This window comes from Schistocerca gregaria, chromosome 1 (genome assembly GCF_023897955.1).
Source record: "Schistocerca gregaria isolate iqSchGreg1 chromosome 1, iqSchGreg1.2, whole genome shotgun sequence".
NCBI classification, from domain to species: domain Eukaryota; kingdom Metazoa; phylum Arthropoda; class Insecta; order Orthoptera; family Acrididae; genus Schistocerca; species Schistocerca gregaria.
Genome location: NC_064920.1, coordinates 190,087,885 through 190,103,500, shown reverse-complemented (window position 1 = coordinate 190,103,500; position 15,616 = coordinate 190,087,885). Strand labels below are relative to the sequence as shown.

The 15,616-nt window shown below is 31.4% G+C and overlaps 1 protein-coding gene across 1 annotated transcript in view; it reads left to right on the top strand.

Moving 5' to 3' along the window:
- Positions 1–1,671: 1,671 nt before the first annotated feature.
- The window catches only part of LOC126285061 (coagulation factor IX-like), a 106,840-nt gene continuing 92,895 nt past the window's right edge, over positions 1,672–15,616 (top strand). Inside the window, exon 1 of the mRNA XM_049984386.1 lies at positions 1,672–1,824. Coding sequence (XP_049840343.1) covers positions 1,752–1,824 — 73 coding nt within the window. The 5' untranslated portion in view covers positions 1,672–1,751. The remainder of the gene's footprint in view (positions 1,825–15,616) is intronic.

Sequence of the window (15,616 nt, the reverse complement as noted above, 5' to 3'; positions counted from 1 at the left end):
ACACTGACGGCGGCGGTGCACAAATGCTGCGCAGCTACTACCATTAAACGGCCAACACCGCGGTTCCTGGTGTGTCTGCTGTGCCGTGCGTGTGATCATTGCTTGTACAGCCCTCTCGCAGTGTCCGGAGCAAGTATGGTGGGACTGACACACCGGTGTCAATGTGTTCTTTTTTCCATTTCCAGGAGTGTATATATTCTCCATTAGTAGAGATGTGTGAAGTTTTAGGCAGTGCGTGTACAGCAAAGTTAACCAATTTCTCTCTGATACACTCTTAATTTCTCGGATTACTTCACCCACAACGGTCCATGGATAACAGAGCGTTCAACGGACTGGTTTGATGGCAGAAGGACATTGCACTCAAACAGCTTGAAAGCAACGAGATGGGCTGGGCTAGAATAAAACGTTACAGAGGTTGTGTGAACAAGACACGTATGTGCGTCTCATTAGCCAGAAAACAAACGTACATTAAATGTGTTCTATCACGAGAACCATGTGGAATAGGGCATATACCATTATGAGGAATTTTACTCCAAATTATAGTTGCTCTTGTGTCCCTCATTACTGACGATTCCTCCTGGGACATTCTATACATGGATTTCCCCCAAACCTAAATTTTCTTTACTTCACAAACACGCAACCACAGATACGCCCATGTTTAAAATCATGGGCCTGTGAGTGCAACCCTAATTCTGAAGTCACCTTGAACAACGTGCGGAATTCAGTTATGTTCTTATTCTGAAGTAATATTTAGGCTGTAGCTGTGTACCTCCTTTATGGTGATCTCTTTATGATTACTATTCAATTTCACCTCATCTACAAACAGGAAAGAAACTTACTTGCACCCATCTTATAAACTTATTACTTACACCTAGTAGTAAGCAAGAGACAGTGAAACTGGAGGTAGTAACAATGCATCCACTTTGTTTATCCGTCGACATGGTTGGAGAGTAAACGACTAGCGAAAGGAGGACAATGTGCAAGATGGTGATTTTGTGGACCAGCGTGCCGCACGAAGGAAGTGGTTGGCTATGGCTAGTTGTTATCACTGACTGCAAGAAGAATTTCATATAATGTCTCTACTACAGTCTGTGTGACCTCCACCGCGTCATGCTTTAATGCTCATATCTGACAAATTTAGAATTAGTTAACCGTCTAATTATTATTAGTCTAATTAAATAGCGAGATTAATTCATTAAAACAATTTAGTTTAGTGCCTGAACCGTAATGGGCCCCTCCCTGTTTTTTGCTCCCATAAAAAGCTTCGATTTCCCCTCAGTGGGTATACACCCTCCGGTTCTGGGCCATTGATTTCAAGGGTGTTGTAGTCTACAGCTGTATTAAACAGCTCACTTGGTTATTACAAGAGACAATTGGAGATCAAGTGATTTGTCAAAATCTTTATATCCCCACTTACCTCTCTCAGTATGTATCTCTTCCTTTCTCTCACCACTTTTTTCTCCCTATCCATCTGTCATTTACTCTTTCTCTCTTCCTCTCTCCTTGAAACAAAGGCAGTAATGTTCCTGCTTTACCTCGAAAACTGGCTGGACACATAATGAAGTCAATGCATTTCCTGTTTTCATTTTTTGCTGTCACATTCACTTTCGTCCAAATGAAACATACATGTACTACTCATGCCCCAGCACATTTTACTTTTTCCAGGTGCCAAATACCCTTATGTGTGCGTGTGTGGTAGCGGCGACTGCAAATGTGTTTGGGATTTTCTGAGGAGCATAAGTAAAGTGTGCATGGTGCGCCAACAACAGGAGTCATGCTTGTCAATCAAGGAAGAGAAGAAGTCAACTGCTGTGCGACAACAGGGTAATTAAAACTTCATATTACTGCAATTTATATTTCATAATTTATAAACTTACATACTAATTTAGTTTCTGAATTTTAAATTGCATATTATTTTAGCTGATCAAGTAAGTAGCACAAAAATGGAAACGCTGGCTACAGCATTACTCCAAATGCAGATAAATCACATGAAAATAATACTATAAGCATTTTCATTGATAAGTTGTGGACAATGATGTGTGCATTAATATAGCATCCCATCTAATGAACCGACCTCAAAACAGTTTAATGGTGGCACAATAGAGTAACAATTGTTTGAAAGTCATCTATATATAGCATGTACCAATATTGTAGCTAATATCCTCATCGACTAAATTCCAATTTTCTTTTTCGTTGATCTTGTGTTTTTGCTATGAGCTTCAGTATGAAGACATGTGTGATGCATCTCTCCACACTAGTCTATTCTGTGCTAACCGTTTCATCTCCAAAAACTACTGCAAACCACATCCATTGCCACCTATTTCCAGCATTCATACATTCCTTTTCCTCTACCAATACTATCTGACAACCTTCACTTCATTATCAGACTTACAATTCTTTCTGCCTCAGAGGTGTTCTATCAATTGATTTCTACTTTTAGTCACGTTGTATCATAAATTGTCTTTTTCTATGATTCCATTCAGTACCTCCCTATCAATTATTGATCTACCCACTTAACCTTTAGCATTCTTCTATAGCAACATATTTGTAAAACATCTCTTCTCTTCCTGAAACCTTGCAGTGTCTCCAGGTCTCTCCTATGCATACGAACTTCTTACCACTGCTAACACTTACCAAGTGTTAGTGGTGGATAAATCATACTCTGTCTCAAATTCTATGAAGTGCCTGCCTCTTTCATTATTTTCCCTCAGTCAATATTTCAGGTTATTTTTTCTCCTCTTCCTTTTGATACGTTTGAATTCCAGTCTTTCACTACAGTTAAATTTTCGTCACCCTTTACCAATTGAATAATTTTTTTTATCTCATACCTTTCACATTGAACGTTTTCCTGCCATTCATTGAGGACATGACTGACCCCACAGGAAATGTTTTGAGAAAGATTTGGACGAAAACTGTAATCATAATTATCATCGTAATACAACACACTATTATGTAATTCAGCGAGCAATGTTGTCGTTGCCTGACTGTTTCATTCGAGCTGGTTTGAGTACTTCCTACTAGATCAGTTTCCAGACTTGCTCCCAGCTGTCATGTGTGTCATACGAGCAGTGTGTCATTGAAAGGTTTCCCTTTGCTTGTCTGTTTTCTAAGATCGTGATGCATTTTTCTTCCATGTTCGATTTGTAGAACGTCCAGTCGCTTGTCGTTTGGGTGGCTAAATTGATTTGACAACGTTAGCACTGCTTTGTGATGGATCACAAATTCACTGTGAAAAAGAAAACACAAAGCGTTGACATCTGTTATCCAAAAGCGATGGTTACTTTGAGTTTTTATAATCAATAACACTTTCCACATCACACACTAAAACTGAAAAGCGGTTGTTTGTAATTGACTCAATTCATTTATGTTGTGCATGTGCTATCATAGATAAAAAAACACAAATTGTCACCAAAATATATGAATTACACAAATTTGTTGAAATGACTCATGCCAAACTCAACAAAATTTCATTGAATGCGAATGGATGGCATACGAACGAAAACAGGACAGACACTCGTTTTTATACGTATAGCCATACCCCTTCTGCCACTAGATGCAAATTATTCTCTTCTTTGGGCGAATGCTGCCTTTGCTTAAGGTGATGTTTGTTGTTAGGTTTCTGCCATTTACTTTAATAACATTACATAAAGGACCATATTGGACAGAAATGCCCCATGAGTGAACTGATTACGATAATGAAGGAAAAAGAATGCAGGTATGGCTACTCCTTTGATTCTTACTGCTTTGAATGCAAATGTCATGTGTGATTAAATGACCTTAGTTCATTATATTTGACTATTGTCAAGTACATTTTTGTAAACTTTCATTGATTAAACTGTCGAAATGTCCTTCATCAATGACAGACAATCTTCCTGAATGCAACGAATAATATAAGTCTAAACAATCGTTCCTGAAACGAGAAATCAATTTTCTGACAGGACATCTTTGACATTCACACAATCGTTTGTCCTGCCGTTCCTGCTCCCATACCAATATTAACAATACTAGAACATCAAATGCAGAATAATAATTAATGAACACACACATAGCAAACTGCATGCGAGCATGACCAAAAAAGAAAGTAAGAGCGCCACAAACACATGCACCAACTTATTTTAATTATAATACTTCAGTACCGCTCACGACATACTCTATGACCAGTAGTCACGTCAGTGAAGTTACAACAACGGAATCCGCTAGGTTTTTCTATGTCGTTCATGTGGAAAATCAAACCACAATAATAAATTAGTATATGCTTGAAATGCGAGAGCAGAAACGTGACCTACAGATCATAAGCTGAAACAGCAGTGCATCGTAATCACTTCAGTAGATGCTGCGTGTTGTATGGCCACTAGGAGCATCCTGAGGAAATTCTCTTACAGAAATTGATCTCATCAGGACATGGAGCTGCAAACTATTTAACAAATATCTTTTCAGTAGATTTTGAGTAGATAGCGTTGATAGGTTCTGGCTCAGCCCTGATTATATAGCTCACTCACATACCTCCATGGCTTTTGAACCAAAACTTGCACAGAACCTACAAATGCAATCTTCTGTAATCCAATTTTCAGGTGCAACTGCCTTTTTTGTGACAAATGTTTAATGTAATAAAATGAATTTTATTACATTTTTATAAAAGGGGAGTGTAAGTAATCAAAACGAATCTGGTGAATGTAAGAAGTTTTTATAATATATTACAATTTTTAATGTCAATATGGTAAATTATCTATATTATTTTTCGAAATGTATCTTTTGTCATCTTGAGAAGTCAATGCTTTCTTGTTTGTTTCAAGTGTATATATTTTGTGTTTTTCACTACGAATCATATTAAATCTTTTATATTATCTTCTCTTTTTAAGCGAACGATCTTTATAATATTCTAAGCTTATTCTATTTTTGACAGAATATTTCTTAACCCCTTTAGATTTGTTGTCTATATTATCATGAACTTTTTAAGCATCCATTCTTGCTCTCAGACCTCAAAATTCTTCCATTATTTTTCCACTGCATTCATCTTTCACTTTTCATACATCCTTCTTGATAACTTGTGAAATGCCGTAAATATTATTTTCTAGCATCAAATTTATCAATCATCATTTTCATGACTTCATAGGAAACTTAGCTACAAATTTTGGATTCCTTATTCTGTAGTGAAAATCGTACATCAGTCCATTACATAAATCAAGTATACTCATTCCAACATAGATTCATTCATTCATCATGATTTCTGTCTTAGTCATATGAATAGCAGAAAGATTTTCATTAAATATAGTTCTTGCTTTAAAGTTTGACTTTGCTATTAATTTATCACATTTTTCTCCATCAACACGAATTTTATATCAACTCTGTTTCTAATATTTTCCATTACCTTGCCAGAGATCGAATATTTCATTAGTTTACAGAAATCATTTCCAAATAATTTTTAGCTTTGCTTCTTATTTCTGTATTTGAATTTGTATACTTCTTCAAATAAGCTGATTGTTTAAATTTTAAAGCTCTATGTATCTTTGTTAATCAACTCCTAATGATAAATTCTGCTTAAGATTTCTATAACAAACTACACATTTATTTTTTTTCATAAAGTAGTTAACAATAAGCTTTCTTTAGTTCCAGGCACAATTTTATTTTCAGGAGTTAGTGGTAAATCTTTATGTAAACATGTAATTCTTTTTGATACTGTTAATCTACTTAAAAACTATATTCAGTTTTAGCAGTATCTGATATTTCACTTATTTTTATGCTGTCAGAAGAATCTGGATTATTGCACTTAAATTCACCATATGTTAAATACTGAACATACCATATCCATATAATTAATTCACATCAAAATATGCTACAGAGTTCGATATCTTTTAAATATCAAAATCTTACAGATATTTCTTGTTTGCTTTATCGTATGTTTCACAACATTGTGATATTTCTCTTCTTATTCCTTTTTCAAGAAAGATATCATATCATAATCATGTAACAAATCTAATTTAACTTTCGTTATTTTCAAAACTACATCCCAAGATAATCTTGTTGCAGTAAAATACAAAGATGGATCTAAATCATATACTCTTATGCAAGTTTTTCTAAAATATTCCAATACATCAGACAATAAAAATATGTCAGTTTTAAGATATACATCATAATATTCACCTAGATTTTTAAAATTATATTTGTACCAAATCATTTTCCCATGTTTATAACCTTTATCACTTATTTCACACTTATTCAGATTACCATAACAATCTTTCTTTGCTCGTAATTGTGTCTCTTGAGACTTCTTCCAAGAGTACACATAATGATATGGATATTTTTTTGGCCAAATCCGATTTTCGGATGAATTAGTTTCGCTAGGTCAAACTCATTCATCCAGTTACCAATAGGTTTAAACAGTTTAGCCAAGGTAGAATCGGTTTATCCTTCTTAGAGTTTATATCCTTTAGGATAAACTGGTACAAAATGATCTGAACTAATTTTACCTAGTGGGAATGGATGTTGCTTCCTATACATCTCTGACTCTCCCCTGAACTGCTCTTTGCTCGAACTGTTCTTTGGTTTGAATGGTATTTTGCATCAAGGAGTGCATAGGTTATGTTGCTGGTTGTGTTATGAAGTTTTATTATAATCGTAGTATAATTATTGTGAGGCGTTTAATCATGGATGAGCCTTCATGTAGTAGACAAGCCAACCAAAAATTGTGGAGGGAAAAGTTTCTGGAGGAAATTTTGCAGAGTGAAAACAAAAACACTTCTCATTATAATGTGTTATTACTAGATAAATATGTGTATTTGATTAAACAAGTAAAAGATGCAGAAAAGTTGGTAAAAAGAACATCATTATCATTTCAAAAATGAAGACGGAAAATGTTTACTGTATTGAAAATTGGTGATGTGAAAGAACTCATTGCATGGTGTGAAGGGAATATGTAGTAATTTGTTCCAGCTGATGAACTTTATGATGTTAATTATGCAGCTCAAGATACTGTGGTTCATGGTGGCCATGATAGGACGTTAGCTGATACATCAAAAAAATATGCTAATATCACAAAGGAAATGATATGCCTCTATTTATCAATGTGTGATGTTTGTCAACAAAAAAAGATACAAAAGAAAGAGGGCTAGTTTCAAAGCCAATTCTCCATCAGAAATAAATAGCAGGCAATATGATTGATTTCCAAACACAACGAAATAGGAATTTAAAATTAATTTTAGTTACCAAACCATCGCACAAAATTTGTTCTCCTCTGTGCATTAACATCGAACAGGGCTGAAGAAGTGGGCTAATCATTTAAATGAATATGTGTTGGGGCGCCTTACATTCTTCAGTCTGATAATGGCAGAGAGTTTGTCAATAATGTTGTAAATGAACTCTCAAAGCTCTGGTCAGAACTAAAAATTGTGCATAGAAAAACAATGGACAGCCAAAGTAAGGGTGCTGTTGACTGTGACAACCAAGACACTGAAAATATGATAATTTCTTGGTTAAAGCACAACAGTTGCCACTCTGACATAAAACAATCTCGTTACAAAGCATTATTCAGATTCGAACTTAGAGTAGGACTTTCCACTTCCTTGTTGCCTCCAGAAATCATAAAAGATATTCGGGATGAAGATGACCTAAGGAAGGCAATTGAAGATTACAGCAATACTGAACAGTAAAAAGACAGTGTTGATGATAACATTGTGAAAAATTACACAAACGACATTCAAAATGTAAGAAAAATTTAAAAAAGAAGCTAAAGGAATAAAAGCTTCCTCTGACAAATCCCATCCACCAGCTGACATTGGAGACAACGTAATCATACCTATTCCAGATGCAGATAAAGGCAGAGGTGACCTTCGAAACATAATAGGAGAAATACTTCAAAATATTGATGAGGGCCTTTACAAAGTTGACGCCAAACATGATGTACTTCGAAAATATTATTGCCGGTATAATTTTGTTAAAATTTCAACGTCTGCATTATGAAGTTTTTAGATGTGTGAGATATTAACCAGGATATTGAAATATCTTTAAGGACTGGAGCCACAAAACATTCTGTTGGATCAGGGTCAGCCTTTGTGAAATGCAGTTGTGTGAAACACTGTATAACAAACAAACACAATTGTAAGAAAAACAAAGTACACAGCAATTCTAAGTACCATGAAAGTAAAACTTTCAAAAATAAGTTGCAGATAAGTATTTCTGTGGTTGGATGTAAGTAAGTTGATCTAGTGACAGATGTGAAATTACTGATTAGTTTTCAATATTTTATCTCTATTCCTTTGTTCAGTTTACTCTTAAAGGCTTATATAAGAGACAAAGTAGGTGAAATTAGTTCAGACTATGATGTAGGACTGTTGACCTCTGCATTTTATTCTTGTAAGACCTTACCACTAAGAAATAAAAGTTTATCCTGAAACATGTAAATTCTAACTAGGGTAAACTGATTCAACTTAGGCTAAACTGTTTTACTCTATCAGTAACAGGATAAAGAGTAGGCCTAAGCTAAAACAGTCCATCGTAAAATCGGATTTGGCTGGTAACAGATATACACCACTTTTATCACTAAATTACGTAACTCTCCTGGGAAAAAATTTCTAATGTTTTTCATTTGTTCTCTCTTCAAGTTTGATGAAAGTTTAGCAACTGAAGAAGCCATAAATGTAAATATGTTGGTAAATCTTATTTCTAAAATTTCTATTCTCTTAACAAATCTAATATATCTATCCTTATTGTTTGGTATTATATGCATTTCTTTTTCATCATAACCACATTCATTCTCAAACATGAGAATCATATCCTGATAAATCATGCAAATAAATTGGTATAAATCTGAGATGTTTTAACTGTAAATTACATTTATTACATAATTGATTTATAAATATTCTAGTTAAATGATCATAATGAACATTTGTATTTTTCATCAAATGATGACAGCTACACGATGTACATTTGTCTGGCCATGTATGTTTTGATGGTTCTTCGGGAGTCAATGGTATCATTTTTTCGACTTCAGAATAAATTCTTCCAATATCATCAACCTTTTTTACATATTAAATAATTTTTATGACAATTTGTTCCTCTATAAACAACAGAATCTTAGTAGTATCTACTAACATAGTTAATACAATAACTAATAACAGAAATCTCATAATATTTCTATTCGTTTGCAGTTGGTACTCACAAAAACATTTTATGGTTATTTTCAATCCATGATGTATTCTTAGATTACCTTTTACCATTTTCGTAATTTTCGGTTTTACTGCCTTTAAGAAATGATTAGGTTCAATTGAGTTTATTTTATTTTCAAAAGTTATAGTATGTAATCTCTTTTTAAATGCAGTAACAACTCAATAGTTTAACTGTTCTTCTCTCACTTGTTTTCTCAAATAAATTAACATAAAAAGGAAATAATCTTTCTTTATTAGTTCTAGTTTTTTGTCTGGAAAGATGTCATTAGAGAGTGTAAATGTTTCTTTCAATACTTTATCTTCTTTAGTTTTCAAAACAACATCATCAGTTTTAATTTTACAATAAAGTACTTATTCCAAAAACGTCTTCCTCATAGATTTAAATTTGTAACATAACTTCTATCAATAAATCGAATTAAATTGGCTTTATTTAACTTACTGTATCCTCTTGAATTATGAATTTTACAATAATCATGAAGCTGAATTGCTGTGAATTGCTCCAATTTGGGTTTTCTATTTTTAGAAAAAAAGTTCATTAGATTTGTGATAGTTAATTTTTCAGAACTGATCCGTGAGAAGTAGTTTTTAACAGATATTTAAAATTAAGTGTTTTTCACATTTTCTAAAACAATTTTTACATATATTCTTATGGTTATCTTTATAACAAGGATTTTTTTAAAATCAATTAACTTTTTTATTGCTTGACAAGGCTTTATATTTCTTTCAGCCTCTTTAGGTTTCTTGTTTTTCTTCATATCCCATTGACAATAATATTTACGAATATTCTTCGTTGTAAATAATTTTTACAGTAATTTATAAATATTTTTTCCACATACACAGGTAAATCGATTATCATTCTAATTTTTACATGATATTCATTTACACATTGTCTTCACATCATTCTGTATCCATCTTTTGTATGTATATGTGAAGAAAAATTATCAATTGACTACTCATAGTTAGAATATTTTCAAAATTTCAGTTTGACTGATTGTTGAACCTGTCCTCTTTAAATAGAAAGAAATTTACTAGATCTCCAAAAAAGTAAAATATTATAAGATTAATCTGTTATTAGTCATTTTCATCATCATAACTATAACTTTATCAGGAATTCCTTAATAAATCATTATCAATTTGATTTATAATAAACTTTTCATTATTAATTTTAATAAATCTTTTACATATTGGGAATTTAATTTGGGCTTTTAACCATTCATCTATACAATCTTTATAAAAATTTAATTATAGCTTCGTTTCAAATATTGCTCATGTTCAGTACTTAAGCATAACCTTTAATTTGTTCTGTTAGTAATTCATAAAATTTCCTTATTTTTTTTCTAAGAATTCCTCTAATAGATTGTGAGTTCTTAAAATTTTTCCAATTAACTTAAACTTTTAATCTATTAATACATTTGCAGATAATGTTTGATCACCTGATATACCATCCCAGTTCAATTCGTCCTGAAATTCTCTCATAAAATCTTCAGACATTTCTTTTGCATAAGATTTAATCTCCCCGTAAAATTTATCTTGACATTGGCTTATAAAATCTTCTGATAATTTTTATTCCCTCTACAAATATCCAATATTTTTTATCCAAAAATCTATAATAAAATCCTCCAGCGATTTTGATGTGTTGATATATGATTCCAGTTCAGTTTATCTTAAAATTCTATAATAAATTTTTTGTCTACATTAAAAATTCTCGAACTAAATCCATTCTGTTCAGTTTCACTAAACAGATTCTCCTTTTTAAAGTAATCACCAAATATTTTATGACATGTTTCATTTGTTAAATACAGTAAAATTGAAGAAAATTTCACTTTTTAAATATAACATAAATCATCTGATTAAGTTGTTGTCATTAATCTTTTCTTTAATTTAACTCATTGTGTCTAGGAAGAGCCTGTGATAGACTTGTTAATATTATTATAAATCAATGCAATTATTTTTTGTTTTCACATTTGCAGATATTCTCTCAGTCCTAATCCTTTTGCCCTAACTTTTAGTTTGTTGCTTTTTATACTATTACACAAGCCATTTATTAGATAATTTATCAATCAAGATTTGGTTCTTGGTTTAATGATTTCTGGGCTCCACTGTTTAATGAAAAATATTTTAACAATTAATAATATTTATGTGTTGTTAAACTTGGAATTTAAAAGGTTATGACACAGGCCCTTGATAAATTAAAGCAATTCTGAACTAATTATAGTGAATCTTTAAATGCATATAATCTTGAATATGTTGAAATAAAACATAATAATCCCTTACTGTATAATACTGTAGAATATTCAAAGGGAAATCAGAAATATAATGACAAATAATTTTTTGCAAAAGAACATGGCTTATACTATCTCTTAGAAATAGAGAAAACTAACTACATGTATAACTGTAAGGTTGCTGAAGAAATTAAAGATTATAATGCAACTATAGAGGATATTATCTAAACTGTACAGCATTTGTTGAAAAAGATAAATCTAAACAACTTGCTATAGATTTCCAAGACAAATAATAAACAGAATAAATACTAATAAATACAAGAAGTACCAAACAGTAACATGGTATAAAACTAGAAGAAAAAATCTAAAAATACGAAATGTAAACAAATAGATAGAAATATGTCAGAAATAGAAAACAATGATATAATCTATATTACTACAAAAGAACAACAGAAAGTTTATATCTGTAAAGTTAGTGGAACAACAATCAAATTAATCAAATCTAGTTTATCTACAAACAATACTGGTGAACATCCAGATAATATCTTTGAATACTACTGATTAAGACAATGTCTAAGTCATTGTATTATTGAATAAATCCCTAATTCAGCTTTTAAAGCACGTAGGACAGAATGAAGTCAAGGTTTGCATAAGATGAATTTCTGTTACACAAACGTTATATAGATATAAAGAAATATATGGAAAAAGTTAAAGAATGTTATAACAAAGATAATCCACATTTAGAAGCAACATTTTAGTATCAAAGCTTGTAACTTACATTAGCATCACCAAGAGAGAAACATTCTTGAGACTGCTTTGAAGCCAACAGGCTTCAGCATGTGGCTTGTTTTTTAAAGTATACATAAGCAATACAAATTTCTTCTCCACTGAGAATGTATAATTAATTTACGTTTTCATCAGTTAACTGATTTATCAATTTACAGACTATATCTTCATCATCAGGGTAATATGCAGACAGGAAAAGTGAATGAGCAATGTTTCTCAATTGCACTCTTTGGTGCATTCATATTTCTATTTTTATTAAAGCATTACTTTTTCCCGCTCAATATAGGTTGAATTAGATAATTTTATCTTTATTTACCCAAATGTAGTGTGAATTATGGAAACAAACATTTAACATAAGCATTATTACCATTCTGTCTCAAAACATTTTTTTACAGGATATACATCAGAATATTTGTTTTTCTTTGTAGTTCTTGTTATAAAAATTTCCCTTTACAAGTTCATCTTTTATATCTTCCGATTTACATGTTATTGGATCAGAATGAATAAGATCTTCAATTAAAAAATTTCTATTGGCCTAATGTCTGTATATCCTGTTTCCAAACAGTCCTTTAAGTTTACTAAATATAAATCCCTTTTTAAATTTGTTCTTCATTAGTTGTTAATTGTCTGATGGTTTTTATTTTTATAGTTTAGTGTTTTGTGTTATGCTACTAATCAACTAATTGTCGGTCAGATCAGCCAACTTATAATTTCCTTGAAGTAAAAAATTTTTCCTTATCTTTTCTTTACATGTTCTGTGAAATCATTTAACAACAGATGCTTTAATACTGTAAAAGCTGAAAAAGACTGATACTGTTTTCATTTGCCAGTTTTTGAAACCCGTTATTATAAATTCCTTTTCCACTGTCTGTTTACCAATTCCTTTTGTTTCGTCGACTCAATTTTTTTAAGGATCAACTATATGGTTACCTGTTTTATCTTAGACTGAAACTGCCCAAGCAAAAAAAGCAGTTAATACATATTTACATCCTTTATTTGTTTTTGGAATTCATCTTTATTTTCCAAAATCCATTTCAACTAAATCAGCTGGCCATAAAACATCTATCTCAAGGGAAATTCTGTTTCTTCTTTAAAAAATTCTCATTGGTTTACACAATTCCTTAATAATTTATTCATAAATATTTGAAAGGGGCGTCTTGTAGACAACCTTTTCACTTACAAATTGTGTTTAGTGAATTTACTATTTTCAATTTGATTTAATGTACAAGGACCTCCACTTCTTTGTATTCCATTTTTAGTTGTTACTCTGTGAGGAGCATGTGTTTCAGTCAACTCCTTATACTTCAAACCATAGATTAGTTATTTCATTAATGTTCAATAAACGTTTAATAAGGTTTAAATTATTTCACCAACTTTACGTTTGCAGCAAGTGGAACAGTGTTAATAGTATCTTTTAATCTCATGCTTAAAAAACTTGATTTGTACACTATTTTGATGACTAGATGTCACAGAGTTATTTTGTGAAGTTTGTCAAGAATACTCATTGATAAATCAGAATTATAATTTAGAATCTCTGTTTATGTTTCACCACTAACAGCAACTTTTCTTAAGAAAAAAACAATATGAATTGAAATAGTGTATTTTTAGTTCACCTCAGTCATAAAACTGAATTCATAAATTGTTTACCACTTACATTACTTGTTTAAGTAGCGAGTTAAATGATCTGAAAAATATTTGTCCATTTCTTTCCTTGTAAAGCAAGTAGTTAAATCATTTTTATTAAGCTGTTTAATTTTCACAGTATCATATTTGGTAGTGACACATTTACTAAGTTGTGTTAGAGTTTTGTAGCAACAATGGTTAAATCGTTTTCTAATTATAGTTTAATGACTGCATGATAGTCATTTACTTGATCTTTTAAATCCACTATTCTTCTAGTTGCAAGATCAATATGTCCTATAGTTGCTTTAAAAATGACATCTAATTGTTTATAGAATTGTTTAACCAAACTTTATCCTTTTTGGTTCAAATTCATCTTTTTTATATTTTCTAAATTTATATGACCATTGTGTGACCTTTAGGCTACGCCTTACTTCCAAAAACATCCTTTTATTAAAGTCAAAATATAATTAAATTTGTAATTCATGGATAATAGTTTTAAAACAAATAAACATAAATGTCCTCATATTACTATACCAGCTTCTGAATTCAGCGTCCATCCTAGTATAACTCACTCGATCTGAGATATTTAACAAATTCTTTTGGAATATTTCCACCAAAAGAATGAAATACAAATTTTTGTCATTATTATTATAATAAAAACACTAGTTTGTACCAGGCTGACTGGATTATCTGCATTGACTATTCCACATTCAGTTAGATAATGCATCAATCATAAAAACACCACGAAAATACTTAATTTTTACTTGTATGACTAGTTTTTCTATGTCCAAATTATATTTTGATTATTTTTTCTATTTTTTGGTTTTTTCAGTCCAGAACCTGCTTCTTTTCCATTGCTTGATTATTTATTTCCTGTTTTTCCAATTCTGCATTAACTGCTTCCTTGTTTATTACTGCATTTGCAATTGGTTCAGAAACACCAGGAAGTGAATAAATAGTTAGTAGATGTTGTAACAGAGCTAATATTACTAGAAGAAATCTACCTTTAGCTTGTGTTAGTCCTTTTCGTTCTTTCTTTTTGTTATATATTGAATCATATTTTATAAACAGTAATAGTTAATGAAACAAATACATTTCCACCTTTTTTTCCTTTGTTTCTTTATTGAATAACAGTTGAAAAGGTTCAATCCTATTTAATGGTTCATTATTTGGTTTAAATTTAATTGGTTTTGGTTTAGTCATGACAAAGGTTACAAATTATAATCAACTGCAAAATTATTCACACATATAGTTAAAAAAGTCTTAAAGATTAATATTTTTACAATCCCGAACCATTTTTGTCAACAGCAATACCCATACCTAGTTTTGATTCTCTAACTGCACTTAAAACTATTTTTTCCGCTGGTGGAGCATCACTTGCATGCCTTCTTCCTTTTGCAGCCAACTGAAGTTGTTTATCTGCTTCATGTCTAGATTCTAAGTGTTCATTTACCTCGATAGGCAATATTGTGTTGCTTGCAAGCTTCGTCCACTGGATTAATTCCTGGATGATGAAGTGCTAGTCTCACTTCCAATTTAGTGAAAGGCCTGCAATACAAATATCCTGGTAGATGCATCCCTGGCATTTATATAGCCTTGTTTACTATTCCTTTACCATGTTTTTCACTTTTCCCAAATGAATGTGTTAAAGTATTTAAAAATCTAATCAAATAAGTAGTTATTTGGGATTATTAATTTAAAATCACTAAATTTCTTTGTTAACATTAGCATTATTCTCACTTTTTCATTATGATGATTTTTATATCCTGCTAATTCTTCACCATGAATTACTGTTATCTATCAGTTAAATCTCTAACACAATTC